The sequence below is a fragment of the Leptinotarsa decemlineata genome, unplaced genomic scaffold, assembly GCF_025532065.1.
Source record: "Leptinotarsa decemlineata unplaced genomic scaffold, Ldec_3_MD MMD2_tig00026328_RagTag_RagTag, whole genome shotgun sequence".
In the NCBI taxonomy this organism is placed as follows: domain Eukaryota; kingdom Metazoa; phylum Arthropoda; class Insecta; order Coleoptera; family Chrysomelidae; genus Leptinotarsa; species Leptinotarsa decemlineata.
The window spans coordinates 5,794,042-5,811,629 of NW_027412688.1; the positions used below are offsets into that span (position 1 = coordinate 5,794,042).

At 36.2% G+C, this 17,588-nt stretch overlaps 1 protein-coding gene across 3 annotated transcripts in view; it reads right to left on the bottom strand.

Annotated features, from left to right (window-relative positions):
* LOC111508092 (lipase 3) overlaps nt 1–14,322 on the bottom strand; it is a 30,907-nt gene extending 16,585 nt beyond the window's left edge. For 2 of the 3 annotated variants that reach the window (XM_023163522.2, XM_074182111.1), the window contains exons 1-4: nt 14,126–14,322; nt 10,325–10,437; nt 8,025–8,341; nt 2,358–2,604 (exon numbers count right to left, since the gene is read on the bottom strand). In XM_023163522.2, coding sequence (XP_023019290.2) covers nt 2,358–2,604; nt 8,025–8,341; nt 10,325–10,414 — 654 coding nt within the window. In that variant the 5' untranslated portion in view covers nt 10,415–10,437; nt 14,126–14,322. The remainder of the gene's footprint in view (nt 1–2,357; nt 2,605–8,024; nt 8,342–10,324; nt 10,438–14,125) is intronic. The other variant, XM_023163516.2, reaches the window with a different exon arrangement.
* Nucleotides 14,323–17,588: the final 3,266 nt, after the last annotated feature.

The following is a 17,588-nucleotide window of genomic DNA, read 5'->3' on the forward strand; positions in this document are numbered from 1 at the left end:
TCCTGGAATAAATGACGTGTAGCAGAATTTATTTACTGCACCTCATGGAAATATGGAGTTTGTCGCTATGTGATTTCTTTTAAAGATTAAAAGCAGAAAAAACAGCGTACCCACCATAACAATAAAAAACGAATTCTCCGTATGTACAAACGTCAGTAGCTAATATTTATGTTGGTTTAAAGTAAGGTGTTGGTGTTAAAAACTGTCACAGCGCGTGACTTTGAAGTGTTATTGAAGTTATTTTGGTAGTCCGCTGTTTTTCTGAATATCAGTAAATATGGTAAATTATACGAATGCGGAAATGGCGCAAATGCATTACGTATATGGCCTTGCCGATGGTAATGCAACAGAAGCCAGGCACATTTATCAGGAAAGATATCCTAATCGTGCCTTACCAGATAGCCGAACCGAAATATTCATCGTCGACTTGGGGAAACTGGTAGTTTCAAGAAAGGGACTCCGGAAGGTAGACCTCGTGTAGTAAGAACTCCTGAAATTGAGGAAGCGGTGCTGCAAGAAATTGAGGAACATCCTGAGACGAGTACGAGGAAGATCGCTAGAACTCTGGATATTTGTCATCAAATTGTTTGGCGTATTTTGGTTGATTTTTTGTTATACCCATACCATATTTCAAGAGTACAGGCATTACTCCCCAGAGATTTTCCACAGCGTGTGAACTTCAGTCAGTGGTATCTACAAAGACACAAATTTTGTTCACAGACGACGCAAATTTTTCTCGGAATGCCATTCAAAATTTCCATAACAATCATGTGTGGGCTGAAGAAAATCCCTATGCAATAACCGAAACCCATTTCCAACACCAATTTTCGGTTAATGTATGGGCAGGAATTATAGGTGATCATCTAATAGGCCCATTTTTCCTACCAGAACGCCTTGATGGTCGTTCTTATTTACACTTTCTCGAAGAAGACTTACCTGGGTTATTGGAAGATGTGCCACTTGCGTTAAGGAATCGAATATGATACATGCACGATGGCGTCCCTGCTCATTTCAGTGTAATTGTCCGAAACCATTTAAATACACTTAATCCTAATCGTTGGATAGGTCGCGGAGGACTTCAGCAATGGCCAGCAAGATCCCCCAATCTCAACAGTTTAGATTTTTTTTATGGGGTCACCTTAAAACTCTTGTGTATAAACCTCCCGTTAATACTTTAGAATATTTAAGAGAGCGAATAATTGCCTCGTGTGAAACTATTCAAAATACGCCGGGAATATTTGAACGGGTGCGTAATTTCATGCGTAGAAGGGCGGAAGCATGCATACTAAGTGCAGGTGGCCACTTCCAACAATTTTTATAATCAGTTTTGGTTTTATTACTAATTAACAAATTTGTACTATTCGTTTAGACTTACTGTCACAAAATAAAATAAAACTCGTTTTTGTGAAAAATTTATTTTTTTGCAGATTATGTTTTCAAATATTACTAGGGAATTGGTAATGCGTTATGAAGCAATTTTCAGATTCTCATTCATTTTAGAATTGATCTAATTTCTTAATTTGCTGTCTGTCGATTTTTATTTTTTTGAGTGAAAATCATGCGTCGGACAAAGAAATACCAGAAGATCAAATTTTCTCGAAAATAAATGAGGATTTTAAAAATGATTTTATTTGGAAAAGAAAGCATTGGCGTAGTACTTTTTCCCCAAAAATATTCAATGCGAAACCCGTAGGGATGCCACTGTTTGAAAAAATACAAATTTGTGTACATCAGAAAATGCGCCTTGAGGCATGGAACATATGTACCAAATATGCCAAAGATGTCTACAAAATTATCTCAGTTATTATTGAAAAACTGATTATTTTTGAAAATTTTGCCACCCTGTATCTCAAAAGTTAAGGCGTTTAGGACATACGTCGATAGGACGTTTTTTCCTCAAAATGGGTCTAAGAATTACCTCCTTAAATATTAGCATGTGTTTAAGGAACACCCTGTATACTAGTAGGGAATAGGAATCCCAATGTATCCTTTTGTGCAAGTGGAATATACTTGAAAAATATCGGGTGATTAACAATTGCAAATAATATATAAGTACATTCTCATTAGAGATAAATTAATTGAAAAATAATAGATAAACTTACAACCGATTATTCATTCATAGATAATTGAATTCATAGTAACTTGAAATGATTATGCTTGCAATGACAACAAATAACTCACAGTTCACCACACAGAAAAATTTCTTCACCAACTGTACTAAAACGATGTTAGCTACACGAGTTCCTCGATGTTAATGAACTCTCGCCTCACTCTGCCGGCCGATCTACTGCGCATCTGTTATTCAGAGGCCTAACTAAATTTGCCAAGCTGTAATTCAGACTTTCATCGTCATTCACCTGCAGTGTTTTATAAAAGGTTGCCAAGATTTTCAAAATTGGTATCTTCACGTTCCGAAAGATTGCTGCAGGTGCCATGGCAATCATCAATTTTATTTTCTTGTTATAATGACGTTTTTCAGATCCCATTACAAACAAACTTGTGGCTCCTTGTGAATGACCTACGTAGTGTATCGCATTATGTTTGGTCAAATCCAAAATATAATCTATGATAGCAGGAATATCGAACACACCAATTTCATGCCACCTGAAAAAAGAAAGAATAACTGATGGTGGATTGTAATTAGAGAAAAATTCGGCAGGTGTCGCAGATAGTTCATTTTCTGAATTTGTTATACTTTCTTTTGTACACATTGTATTCTCTCTAACAAGAGTTGTCAAATAACAGTCATTGATATATGATTGATAAGTCAATTGTATTGAACGTTTTTTGAATATATTTGAGTTTGTTAAGTACTTTCATAGTTTCTGATCCATATTTCGTCCTACATTTTACGTATTCAGTCACCGGGTAGGTGAATTTCGAATATTTGGCGACCGTGACAGGACACCGACTTTGGAGAAGGTAGTGAAGATACTAGCAGTGCAGCGAAGAACGTTCGACCAGGTTTTCGATGATATTTTGAACTTGTTCAGCCAAGAAAACACTGACAAGATTGCCATATGCAGCAAAATAAATATTCTGGAGCAGAAAATCCAGGTCCTGATGGATTTGCATAGACAAATGGTGGATTTTTCATTAGACGGCGGAGATGCTTTGAACAAAGAAAAATCTACGGCTGATGAATACTCTGACAAGTATTTTAAAGTCAAACTTTTAGCTGAAAATCTTTCAAACAAGAACTTTATTGCTGACTCTCTTTCTCAATGCTCTAGTGCAGGGTTCTCCAAATTTTGAAGCCTTCGGGCCATAATGATTTTTTCAGTTTGTTCCAAGGGCCAATTTATGTCATAAACAAACCGCGACCTAAACAAACTTACGTTTTTTTGCATTTCAATTATTGTGTATTGTGACACTTAACGACATCTAGTGGCGAGTAGTGGAACTATGTACCATCTTTTTCAGCTACCCGCCAGGTGGCATTAGGCGTAATTAAATATTTGAAATTACTGCGTTGGTTCGAGAAAGTTCTGGTTGTAGCTAGTGCATTCCGATCACCTCGAGATGGCAGTAATAATTGCATATAAAAAGGCTAGCGGCGCAACTGCGAGTTAGTCTGCGTAGGAAAGGCGAAGGAAGCGAAACTGTCTATTGTGAAATAAAGTAACACCCGCCAATAAAAGTATTTTGATTTGACTTATTGTTTTTATGTGTGATTTGTTAGTATGGAAAAGAAGCGAAAAATCGACAGTGAATGCAGAACGTTCCAAGAAAAATGGAACTTTCAGTATTTTGTGATTAAGTCCAGTAATAAGGCGGTAGGTTTAATTTGTAATGAAACCATAGCTGTTCTCAAAGACTATAACATTAAACGACACTATGAATCGAAACATCTTCAAAGTTACTCCAAGTATAGAGGAAGTTTGCGGAAGGAAAAATTTGAAGCTTTGAAACGCGGGCTCAATTCGCAGCAATCTTTATTTACCAAAGCGAATACTGAACAAGAGTCTGCAACTCGCGCCAGCTTTCGTGTGGCTCTTGAAGTCGGAAAACGTGACAAACCATTCACCGATGGAGAAATGATAAAAGAATGCTTGATTGCAGTAGCCGAACAAATATGCCCCGAAAAGGTAAATTTATTTAAAAGTGTCAGTTTGTCAGCAAACACCGTGGCTCGGAGGGTGCAAGACATCGCAGAAAATATATCATCTCAACTGTCTGACAAAAATGGACATCATGAGTGGTTTTCTTTAGCATTGGATGAGTCAACGGATGTGTCAGATACTGCTCAGGTGTTGATTTTTATTCGCGGAGCAGATAAAAGCTATGAAGTGTATGAGGAACTTCTTGATATTGATAGCATTCACGGCACGACAACTGGGGCAGATATTTTTAAGGGAGTTGAAAATGCCATTAATAAAAAGAAAATAAAGGAGTGGTTGCACTTGTGTCAAAGGCTGTAGAAAATGATGGTGGTTCAAAACCATTAGTCTTACATTGTATCATTCATCAACAGTCCTTGTGCGGAAAATGTTTGGATATGTCTGAAGTTCTAAAACCAGTCATATCAGTTGTTAACTTTATCAGATCCACTGGGCTGAATCACCGACAATTCCGCGAGTTTATTCAACAGATTGGAGGAAATGATTCACCATATCATACTGCCGTACGCTGGCTTAGTTGCGGAAAAGTCCTTAAGCGCTGTTTTGAACTTCGAGCAGAGATCGAAATTTTTTTTAAATGAGAAGCAGCGCCCTTTTGCCGATTTAGAAAATAGTGAATGGATGTGGAAGTTAACCTTCTATGTCGATTTGACAAATCATATGAACGAACTGAATTTGAGATTGCAAGGAGAAAATCAGCTTCTCCCTGATTTATACACCATTATCAAATCCTTCAGGCAGAAAATAATACATAAGACAGTGTAATTGTCTTATATCTGGTGTTCCACCCAAAAGAAAGAGTTCATTACTGGAAAAGGTAAGTTTTTTTGTGAATAATTCTCAAAAACCATTTTTGCAATACATTTACTTTTTTTAGATGACAATCTGTATTCCATATGTCAATTGCGATTAGATTGAATTTTTCGAACTGCTCAATTTTTTTTGCAGTCATATCGATGAATACTATCTTTCAAAATTACTGGGTGATTCAGCCAAGCGTGGCCAACCAAAGTTATATTTTTTCAATGAAACACCCAGTATATGAATCGATTCCATATTTTTTCAGCTCTCTAAGAACTTTTTGTTCTCGAACTTCTAGTGCAGTATTGCTAAGTTATCCCAGAAAAACCTATTTTGCAGACAATAAGTTTTTAATTCACCACCCTTATGTCAACAGCAAATAAGTTGATTTTTTGTAGGAATAGTTAGTCAACATCACTATGATAATTTCTGGAATCTCAACTTTCGGAAATAATATATAGGGTGCTTAGTGAAACCGGTCAAGTTTAATTCATTTTCAAACAGACATAATTCAACTTTCTCAAATGGAACACCCTGTATTTTTTCACTACATTTTTTATCAAATATATACTATTCAAAAACCTGAAATTTTACAAATTATACCAAGTAACCACAAAGAAATTGCTAGTATATTATCATTTTTCATACCATTTTTCATATCAGCGGTTTCAACGGTAAGAAATGCGTAAAAAACCTAAAAAATATTTATACTGCTTCTTCTTTAAAAACCCAGTTATCCATGACTAACATCAAAAAATGAATTTCGGAATTTGTCAATAACGCTATGTGTTGAAGTTTCTTTCGCGGGTAGATTGAACTCATCCATTTGTCCTTCTGGCAAACATCAGTCCAAAGGGTAAGGGAGCCAGGCTCCAACCTGTTTGAAATCAAGACGACGTGCAGGTGTAGATTGAATCATTTTCATTATGAATTATGTATTGGAAGATATGGTGCAAATGGTCTATGCTTTGGGGGAAAGTGACGAAAACTGCCTCCTTGCATCTAGGATTTACAAAGAGAAGTTCCTCGAAAGAAGACAATCAGATGGAAGGGCATTTCAGGCTCTAAAAACAAGATTTGAAAGAACTGGAAATGTCACTCACGAGAAGTTCGAACGTGTCTGCCCTGTAAGAAATGAAGAGAATACATTTCAAATTGCTCTTCACCTAGTTGAAAATCCTCATGTGAGTAACCTAGACCTGAGCAGGGAATTAAGATTTTCTCAAACCAGCTTGTCTCGAATAATACGAGCAAGCAAATTTCATCCTTACCACATGCAATTGATGCAAGAGTTGAGAGAAAGGGATTATGAAAAACGTTTTAAATTTTGCCGATGTGACTCAGAAAAGATTAAACAGGAAAATGATTTTTTCGATTTCGTGTTATTTTCAGACGAAGCTAGTTTTCATAAAAATGGAACTGTGAATCGGCATAACATGCAACGGAAAACCCCCATTTTGCACGTTGCTTGAACCATCAACAGCGTTGGTCACTGAATGTTTGGGTTGGAATTTTCGGAATAAGAGTTATCGGTCCGTATTTTTTGAATGGACTACTCACTGGAATAAAATATGTAAGATTTCTTCGGCATGAGTTTTCAAGTTTATTGGACAAGGTTCCAAAACAAATTAAATATTTCGAGTCAAGAGTACATAATACACAAAAGGTATAGGTTCACAAAAGAAAGACGTACAATACAGGAAATAGTAGCCACTAACGGTTTCTTGAGGGGTAATAAGGAAGAAGAAGTTTAGGTTAAGAATGAACGAAATCTCGACTTTCAGAAAGAACAAAAACCAAGATAAATTCACCTCAGTTCCATACCACCAATATACGAAGAACTTTGGAAAGATTTTCAAGGAACTAGGTATGAAGGTCTGGAATTTACGAAATTGAATGTAAGGATTGCGATGCAAAATATTACGGACAGACAAAAATATCTATTAAAGTAAAATATAAAGAACACATAGCACACTTAAAATATGGAAGACCTGAAAAATCATCAGTCGCTCATCATATTTTGCAACAAAACCATTCCATAGACTTCAGTTCAATGAGATTAGTTAAACAAGTTAACAACAACGGGCAACTAGATGCCTATGAGAGTGTAGAAATGAGTATACACAATAATATTATAAATACAGATGACGGACCTATAACAAAGAGCATATTATATTATATAGCTTGTTAAAATAATATTGTTGGGTTTACTGATTACTACTTAAGGACACATTGCAAAAATAAATTTAGATAGGCTATATTATGGAATTAATTTTTACATAGCTTAAAATTGTTTCATATACAGCTATAACAGTTAAACATATATTGTAAAATAATAGATAAGGCAAAATTGTAAAATTAATTCAGGTTGGTATACCTATATGGGTGGTACATCTGGATGGTTTACCTGTATGGGATATCTATATACCATAAATAGCGTTAGCATCGCGTTAGTTTCCAGTTTAATCTTCCTCTTTGAAGATGATCTCTTGGTGATCGAAACACATGTCGAGGTGTTAAAAATAACGATTTGGTGTTGGGAAAAAACTCCAGTAATATTCATTACTACACCAAAGGTTCCAAACAGTGCATCATAAGTAATTTGTACTAAGTTTATTATGTGTTTGGTTTTGGTTTGTTGAACCGAACATTCTCAACATTCATTTTCATCGGTTGTTGATGTGCTGGGCGTCCAGGACGAGCATCGTCATTCATATCTTCTTGACCTTCTGTGAAAATCTTGTACCACTCGTAAGCATTTTTCTGACTCAGAGTACAATCATCGTAAGCCACTGTCAACATTTGAATATTCACTTTGATTTATAAACAGTCAACGTATAATGAAAATTTTGAATTATTAAATAAAGAATATACGAAGAAAAACATAAATCTTGTGTAGGTACCTTCTGAATTTATTATTCAAATGAGATTAACTAGAATGTCGCAACAAAAATGGACCCATTTAAAATGGAAGGGATATATTTTTAGGAGAGACTGATTTTTGGAAGATTTCCACATTTTTAGAAAGCCAAAAACTTTTCTTTCCAAAAAAAAATTAACTCTTTTCCAGTTTTATTTCGGCTTGACATGTGTGACACTTACGTAAATTTCCAGTAAGTTCTGTCCTCATCTGGATTCATTGTTTTATGTTTTCTAGAGTGCCAAGTTCCTCTGGAGTTCATTAGCCAGACATCGTAGCCGTTATCTGCTAGCATGTAAGCCAAAGACTTATTCGGGCCAAGCATAACGAAATTTTCGGCAGACCCAAACAAGCCATGGTTAATAAGTACAGCGGTTCTATTTGGAAGGAAACTCTCATTTGTTCCATGTGGAATACGAAAAACAGTCAAAAGATAGTCATCATGTGTTTGAACTTCATGTTCTTCAATAGGATATCCATACTTTTCCACTTGTTCTATCTGGAAAATTGTTTTATGATCTATATAATTCACTAATATTTACTTTCATTGTTGATGTGTCACGAAATATACAATACATTTCAGTTGAAACGAACCCTCATGAATGAGCTATTTGATATTGAGTCTGTAAAAAAATTGTGAAACACGTCAACTTTGGTAATAACAATAGAAGATTTGAAATGTTAATAATAGTCGTGGTAATGCTGCTTCGGTCCTTGAAACTATTCCTTCTCCATATGATTTTGATAAAATCATGCATTGCCCTCATTTCAGTACGGAACTAAAATCTCTTCGAAACAAGCTGAAATATGTGGATATTCATCAGTCTCCTATCAAGGTTAATTCGCAAGTGATTGATCCACCTTCTTCTTTTTCAGTGCGGTTAATGGACCTAGGTCATTCTTGTCCCTCAAATATTAGCTGCAGTCCTCGTGAAGCTGCAGCTTCATGAAGAAAGAGCCGAATTGATCCCTCTACGAAACCCTTCATCATTTGGGAGGATCGATTGCAGCTGCATGGTTCTGATACAGATTCTGTGAAACATGTTCTTCCTTACGAATCAGTAAACAGTTGTCCTGAAAATCTCCAGAAGGAAGTTGGGTTAGATAATTTAGGAAACACTTGCTACATGAATAGCATTTTATAAGTGTTGTCCATGACGAAGAATTTCAAGAACGAGGTTTTAATGATGAACGAGAATGTTTCCTACTTATTCACCAAACTCAAACAATTGTTCATGCAGTTTCAGTTTTGTAAGAATGTATCATCTTTTCCACCAACCGATTTTCTGGAGTCTTTGAAGTTTACTAGATACTCGTTAGGACAACAAGAGGATTATTTCGAATTCTTGGGGTTCTTGTTGAATAATCTTCGTTAGCAAAAAATAGCAAAATCAGTATTTCTGACCGTTTTGGATTGAATGATTCCGTAAAGTCTATCTCGTCTTGTGTTTGTTTGTTTCGTCCTCACTTGTTCACTTTGTAGTGAATGTTCAAGAGGTAGAAAAAACGTATGTGATTTTCGGAAACTTCATCTAGCGTTTTCTAATATGACTGATAACCGTGCAAACCGTGAAAATGGAACTTTTAACGGGTGGTGTATTGCCAAGCATACGGCAAACTAAGTGACTATTATAAGGAAACATATATAGCTGAGGCACCAGTCAATCTAATAATAACACTGATGATCTTCAAACATGACTCAACCTCTGACGGAAGCACCAAACTCTTACGAAGGTTCGGAATAGAGGAACACTTTAATCTAGTAGATCACTATTTTAATCTCCATGCAGTCACTGTTCACTGTGGTTTTGGCGTTGAAACTGATCATTATTACGAATGGACTGATATAAGCTTGACGATAGTCGTGTCACTAAGCGTTCTGGCGAAGTTTTGAATTTATTAGAGCCGTTGGAGACACCCTACATTTCATTTTATGAAAGAGAGGACATTGGCAGATCTAGATTTCCAGATTATGTGGTGCTGCAGATTTTTCCGGGTTTTAATGCAGCTGAAAAAGCAAATGCGCCACTGGAACTACTGAAGTCGCCCCGGAGCGCCAATTAATTTTTATTGTTTCATAATTGCATGATTTGTATCACTTTCTACTTTAATATAGACCTATTTGATAGTTCTTTCAATTTTTTATCCAATCTGTAACATTTCTGTCTCTAGGTACAACGATAAGCAGAATCGGAACATTAAATATATTTTTTATGCAATTCCAAACTAGAAGCCCAACCTGAGTACATTTTTAATTCTTTTAAATGTTCAAAGTGACCACTATATGGCAACAAACAGCTCAGTTTTATCATTTTTGCCTTGTTTCAACCCGAGTTGTTACTTCGTAATCATCTTTTGTGTTTATAATATATGGCTCATATCTTTCAGAACCGGATTGAAAAAACGGGTTTGTAGTACTTATTAGAATTTCATTTGTTTGTTATTCAAAATGGTTCAAAAAAACTTGTTGAAATACACTTACAATATTCATTTCCGTGTACCTGTTTTCAGTCGCCGATGATTTTTGCGGAAGATGGCAAAGAAGAATAATTATCCAAAATTTTTGAGCCATTGATTATCTGGATATTCCGGTGCCTGCAGAATGAAAAAAAGTAGAAGGGCGTTTATTTATAAGAGGGATAAATTTATATGAAAGAAAGTTTCTGACTTTCTACCTATTCTTCTTCATGGGTGATCTTTCAAAGAAAAGAATAGAGCAATGAATTTCGAATTGAACCCTTCACCAACATGTGTCAATCATGCAAAAAATTACCTTTCAGACACAAACTGAAAGAAAGAGACCTCTCGAAACAACTGCTTTTATATAGGGTGTACCTGAATAAATGTTAAACATTTAAGGAGGTTTCACTAGTTCGGACTTCCATTGTCTACTATATAAAATGATTTGAAATCCCTGAAACAAGTAAAAAAGAATAGTTGAAAATAACAATTATATTAAGCAACAATAAACCTGAAATGCAATGATAGTGAAATAACCTACAAGTAAAAATATAATAATTGAATAAATAAAAATTAAAGGAATGCAAAAAGAAAATAATAAAAAATAAAAAAGTGTAGAGATTCCAAGTCACGTTAGTTCACGACGTTTCGATTTGAAACTGTTATTTCCAACTGAAGGACGAATTCTTTACACAAGATGAGGGACTGCCAATGGGATCGCCACTTTCACCAGTCATAGCCAACATATATATGGAGTGGTTTGAAACTCTGGCCATTGAAGAAGCCCACAAGAAACCTCGAGTCTGGTTGAGATATGTTGACGACACCTTCATAATATGGAACCATGGGAATACTGAACTAGACGCCTTTCTGAAACACATCAACAGCGTGAGACCTTCTATCACTTTCACAATGGAGAAGGAAATCCACAATGAATTGCCATTCTTAGACGTTTTGGTGAAGAGGACCGACACTAAGTGGGAAACATCTGTATACCGAAAACCCACTCATACGGGACAGTATCTGAACCACGAATCCAACCACCATCAATCGACAAAAAGAGGAATCATCAAGACTCTATTAGACCGTGCTTTTGGCTTCTGTAATACAAAGGAAGGTCTCGAGAAGGAAATAGACATCATCAAAAATGATCTTCAGCGGAATGGATACTCCAAAGCGATGGTAGAAAAGACTTTGGCTAAAAGACAGCAGGAGCCTCGCAAGGAAGAGAAGCCGTCACAACCAGTGCTTGCACTTCCCTATATCAGAGGATTATCGGAGAGGATAAGAAGAATTGGTTCCAAGTACAACATTAGAACCTGTTTCAGATCCGGTAACACTATCCGTAGCAGCCTCACGAAAACCAGGCCCCCAAACGCGGACTGCGATTCCAAGAATTGCATTTACCGGATACCCTGTGAGTGCGGAAAATCCTATATTGGTGAAACTGAGAGGCCATTGAATGTTCGCATTGCCGAGCACAAGAAGCACACACAGCGAGGAGAAACCAGCATATCAGGAATAGCAGACCATGTTTGGACCCATCAACACAACATCGAGTGGTCCCAAGCTGAGATCTTGCACAGAGAGGAACATTGGTTCAGGAGAAAATTTAAGGAAGCCGCATACATGTTGTCCAACAACGTATTCAGCCAGGCCAGCGTAGATATACGAAACATATGGAAACCCATCATCAAACGAAAAATGACCAACTCCCGCCAAATCGGTCATCTCTCACGGAATCAGTGAAGCGGAAAATGGAAAGTAGAGAAAGTGAAAGTATTTCAACGACCTATAAAATAGTCATCTCTCGGAGGAATCAGTCCAGTCATCACCCGAAGACGATTGTAGATACCAACAATCGAAACGTCGTGAACTAACGTGACTTGGAATCTCTACACTTTTTTATTTTTTATTATTTTCTTTTTGCATTCCTTTAATTTTTATTTATTCAATTATTATATTTTTACTTGTAGGTTATTTCACTATCATTGCATTTCAGGTTTATTGTTGCTTAATATAATTGTTATTTTCAACTATTCTTTTTTAATTATTTTTTTTTACTTGTTTCAGGGATTTCAAATCATTTTATATAGTAGACAATGGAAGTCCGAACTAGTGAAATTCATCACGAAACATTGTCAATCACCTTCAAACAAACATTTAAGGAGGTGATTCCTCATCGACAAAAAGATAGGATCTTTCATATAAAGAAACTTCATTGGAACATCCCTTGTAAAGATACAACCCCTTAAAGGGGGTACATAAAATTTGTATAACAATTTTTTTCACAAGCACTGAAAAAGTTACAATATTGAAATTAACGTGACGTTCTGTACTACCGAAAAGACACTTAGCCAGTAATTTATTTGGTTTACCCCATGGTTGTGAGGGGAGGAAAACGCAACCCCTAAAATTTATTTCCAATGTAACTTTATGTAGCTTCTAACCCATTTCCGTGCAACAGACCGTAAACGTAATGCATATTAGCCATTTCCTCATTTGTGTATGCCATTTTCACAAACTGACTGCGTCATACCAATTTAATTGTCACTATCGCTAATAGCGACCTACTAGAAAGATTAGTTTCGTATTTTCGCATTTCTGACGATGTATCTCTGTAGTTGTTCGTAAAATAATTTTTGGCTACGAACTGGTATATTTTGGGAAAAAAACCAAGAGACATTTTTTGTTTAGAATGAAACAGGTTATCGGAAATAAATATTTAAATGGTAAACAAATAATAAGACAAAAATTTACATTGGAAATACATTTTAGGAGTTGCGTTTTCCACCCCTTGTGTGTGTTATTTGAATATTTCGAGTTTGTCCAAACTATCATCAAAGTTGCTTAATTGAAATTAAGCAAATCAGTCTTAATTTCAATTAAGGCTATGTTTTGGACCATATTCAGCACAATTAATTTTTTATCTCGAAAACAGATAGAGATAGGTATAGGACATTATCAACAAAAAAGTATTAAAATACCAGAGCGATTCCAAAAATGTATTAATATACGGGATGTTCCATTCAAAAAAATAAAGTTGCTAGGACTTTTTGATGGAAGTAGCAACGCCGCAATGCTGAAAATATTTTAGGTCGATAAAACAAGTAAGAAAATGTGAGAGGTGAAATTTTCAGAAAAATCATGCTTTGCGTTTTCCAGAAACGTCTAACCTACCATCGACCGTGAGTCACGCTGTATAAAGTATTTATCTCCATTAATCTGTCGATGGCGTGCTTCTAAAGATTCTGATTTGAAAATCTGGTGAAATTGAGAATTTCAATTATTCATGGTACATGGAGAATATAATAAATACACCGTTCTATAAATATTATATTGAATGAAAAGATAACTCATCCAAATGTTATTTTATTTTGACAAACAATGTATCTTCTATCTATTTCATTCGCCAAAATTAGTATATTATTTTTTCTTTTGAGTACATGTTCGATGTTCTTCAAAAGCGTGTTTTTTATTTTTTTCAACTATATTTATTTCAATAGACCTCCTTAGAAAAATAAAGCCAGAAAAAAATAAAAACTATTTTCCCATATTTCTGTTTTTTTTTTTTTCGAATATCTCCGGATATAATCGGAATTTCAAAATTTTCTTAACGGCATACTGTTAGTCAAGTAAATGCGCAACTTTGCCCCAATTCAACCATCTTCGTATATCTCATAGTTTCCGGGGTCCCAATGGTGAGGATCGAATTTGAAACGCCCTGTATGCTTTGCATTTATTTTATTTTCGAATAATGATTGATTTTAACAGATTTCAAGAACCCGAACAAATTCTCGATTATAATAAAAATATTACTCACCTTTGCCTATTTGACAGCAATTTCCAAATTAAATTTTCCAGGTAATTGAAAACAGTCTACGAAATTGACAGAAGCGTATTTCTTTCAGTACTTTCAGTTATTAGTAGTATTCTTTATCTAACACGATATTTTCATAAAATCGTTTTCTTCTTAAGTGTTAATGAATCTGAATATGTTTATAGACTGTCTCGTACACACAAGTATCGTTAAAATTTCAGGCGCATGTTTCATGTACGCACAATCTATTTCTAAAATAATTGTCGCAATTGGAAATACACACATCATCAATGTTAGAGTATATTTGATGAATAAGAAACTGAAGAATTCGAAATAAAATTTCGAAACATTCATCAGTCCCAATTACTTACACAGTAGGCTCTGGTCCGTCAGAAAACAACTACTTCCCAGGCTAAAACCACGCTGAACATTGACTTATATCCAACATATATTTATACAAGGTATTCCACAGAGGTTAGTCTCCTAGATGTTTCTCGTGCGTCCAGCAGACAGCAAAGTGCCTGACACTTAAATAATTTCAACGCAGCTTGACTGCATGTATGAAACCTTCGTCTAAGATGAGAATTGTGACAGTTCCATCTCGTGAGCAGAAATACTTATGTATCTTTCATCGATACACACTCTTTTTCATCACTGTTAGTATATCTGATGGCCATACTGGCCTGGAAGGCAATGAGGCTGCCGACTCCCTTGCAAAGGAGGATGCTGCAAGCAGTTTCATCGGACCGGAACCTATCATTGGCATCACCTTAGGCTTTGCCAAACAAAGATTGGACACCTGGATGGCGAGAAGATTTATGGATTTCTGGCACAATGTTCCAGGATTAGCTGACTCCAAGGCGTTTATTTACCCTTCGAAACTTGATACCACATAGTTATTGTACAGTAGGGATGAACTACCATGTCTAACAGTCCATCTTACAGGTCCCTGTCTTTGAATCATCATATGCAGAAACTCGGACTGTCGAAAGACAGTGTATGTCGCCTCTGTTTGGAAAATGATAAAACAGCAGAGCACATACTTTTTGCCTGCCCCGCTGGGGACCGAATCGGAATTTTGAAGTTCGCCAGAGCCGTACTACCATCTGACCTGAAAGACCACTCACCATACTAACTAATCGGCTTCGTTAAGAAGCTGGGTTAATTTGGTCGAGTGTGAATAGGTGTGAGCCACAATAAATCCTTGCGGGTTGCTGTGGAGGGTCGAATAGACTCACTCATTTTGGACCTAACCTAACCTAACCCATCAAGATGGAAGATTGAATTGGTTGGCAAAAAACAAGTTCAGTTTGTTAACGAAGTTGACAGTGATTTTTCAGATACTATGAGTGAAACTCTTCCAAACTTCGCAGCGGGGCAGGCACAGAGTATGTGGTCTGCTGTTTCATCATTTTACAAACAGAGGTGACACACAATGTCCGACAGTGCGCTTGCTACGTCCTTGCAAGGAAATCAGATCTTTTCAATACAGAGCAAAAATCAGAACAGATTTTGAGAGGCGTTTTCGACCAGCCTCAAGGCCTGGAACCCAGTAGACAAGGCCCTCCTGAACCCAAACTACCCATAAAGTAGAACATTTAATTTCAGAATTTTGTCGTTCGATTCGGAAAACCTTTTTTTTAGTAGACATAATAACCATGAAATGGAGACTTGTTGGTAGATGATTCTGAGGGCATCTAGAGTCGGAAATTTGACATATGTGCACTTCCGTCTTTACTAAAAATACCTGGCAGCGAGAATGTGGATGATTTTATTCCCAGAATCGATTTTTTCAGTCCCTTCAATATTATATTATCTCAAGAACTTTCATATTTTTGAAGCCACATACCGTTCTGTTGTTCCTGAGAGATTAGACGAATGACTTCTTTATCATTTTCTCGGATATTTACTAGATCTTCTTTCTACTGAGATTTTCCTCGCTCAAAAGTGATGTTCCGTTGTTCACAGATACAGATGATTTCTTGATGTGTTACGTTGTTTCTTATGGAAACATCAAATACCAACACATGTATCGATACATGAGGTCCCCTGCAGTTTTTGTTTTGAAAACTGGACTGGGATGGATGTTTAGTAGAACTAGTAGAGCAATTGAATGAAACAGTTATTCAAATTGTCTAAAAGAGCAATTCGTTCAGGCCAGCATCAAACTACATGCACTGTAACTTAATGGACTGACACCTATCACGAAACAACTACTCCACTGGCTAATACCACGAAGGGTGTCAGATTATATCCAACAGGTGTCAGTGCAGGATTCTTCACTGAAGTTATTCCTGCATATGCTGTTGGCGATACAACTGCCGCAATAGATTTCCAATTATTGGAACACACTTGCAGACCGGTTACGGGCTGTTTGGCCGCTGGTCAGTGCAAAGTAGTATCTTTCATCAACATAAAGTCGATGATTTCCGATAATTAAAAATCGAATTCCTTCAAAGTATCATTCCTCGAACTAGGCTAAATCGAACGACAAACAATAAGTCTGTCATCACTATATATGTCAGTGAACGAGGTAACTAACCGCATATCCGAAATTTGCCCAATTCCTCGTATAAGGAAGAAAACTCCAAAAATTGAATGGGCATACTTTATTTCAGGCCAGTTTCACTGTATGTTAATGGACTGATATTTATTAGACATGTGTCATTCTGGGTTGCCAAACGTCCCGGATTTTAAGGGGCAGTCCCTTAATTTATACTTTTGTCCCGCGCCCCGGTGAACTTTGATAAGGAACGGCAAAAGTCCCACATTTTGTTGAAGGGGCAAATTCATCTGATAAAACTAATTTTAAACACAAAATATTTGACGAATCGTCTGTCTGCCCATGCCACGCCGCACCAGCGTGTAATGTGTACAGCCTCTTTCTTTATCATTCAAGGGGAAGATATTTCACAGTGTATTGAATGATTGTTGCTTTTAAATAAAGAAAGCACAGTAGAAGAGTGTGCAACTAATGACATGGCAATAGTTTTCCATTTTCTTATTAATGTGTCACCTGTTTTTGAGGCTGAAACAATGGTTAAGTTAGTCAAGAAACTGGAAAAAGAATAGAAGACAGTTTTTACGGATCTGTTGTTGGAAAGGCAATGAAGAAATTAGAAGAGGGCAAAAAAAAGTTCAAGCGGTGAATTCAAGTTGTTTTTGAAAAGTACTTGAAGAAATGGTTTCATTTCAAGGATGCCAATGCCCTAGTCATTTTAAGAACAATGGCCTTCAATCACAATCTTCAATTCAATGACTTGACCTCTACTGTCGAACAGTTGGAGCTTAATTGATATGAATTTCAAATAAATATTTCATCTTTCACAAAAATAAAATTTTATAAAACTTTCAAAACTAAAAAAATATATGTTTAGTAGGCCACTATGGCATTTGTACCTCCTGTACAATAGACTTGAGCACCGTAAAAATGTTCCTTATTCTTATCATCACAATGGGGAATGTT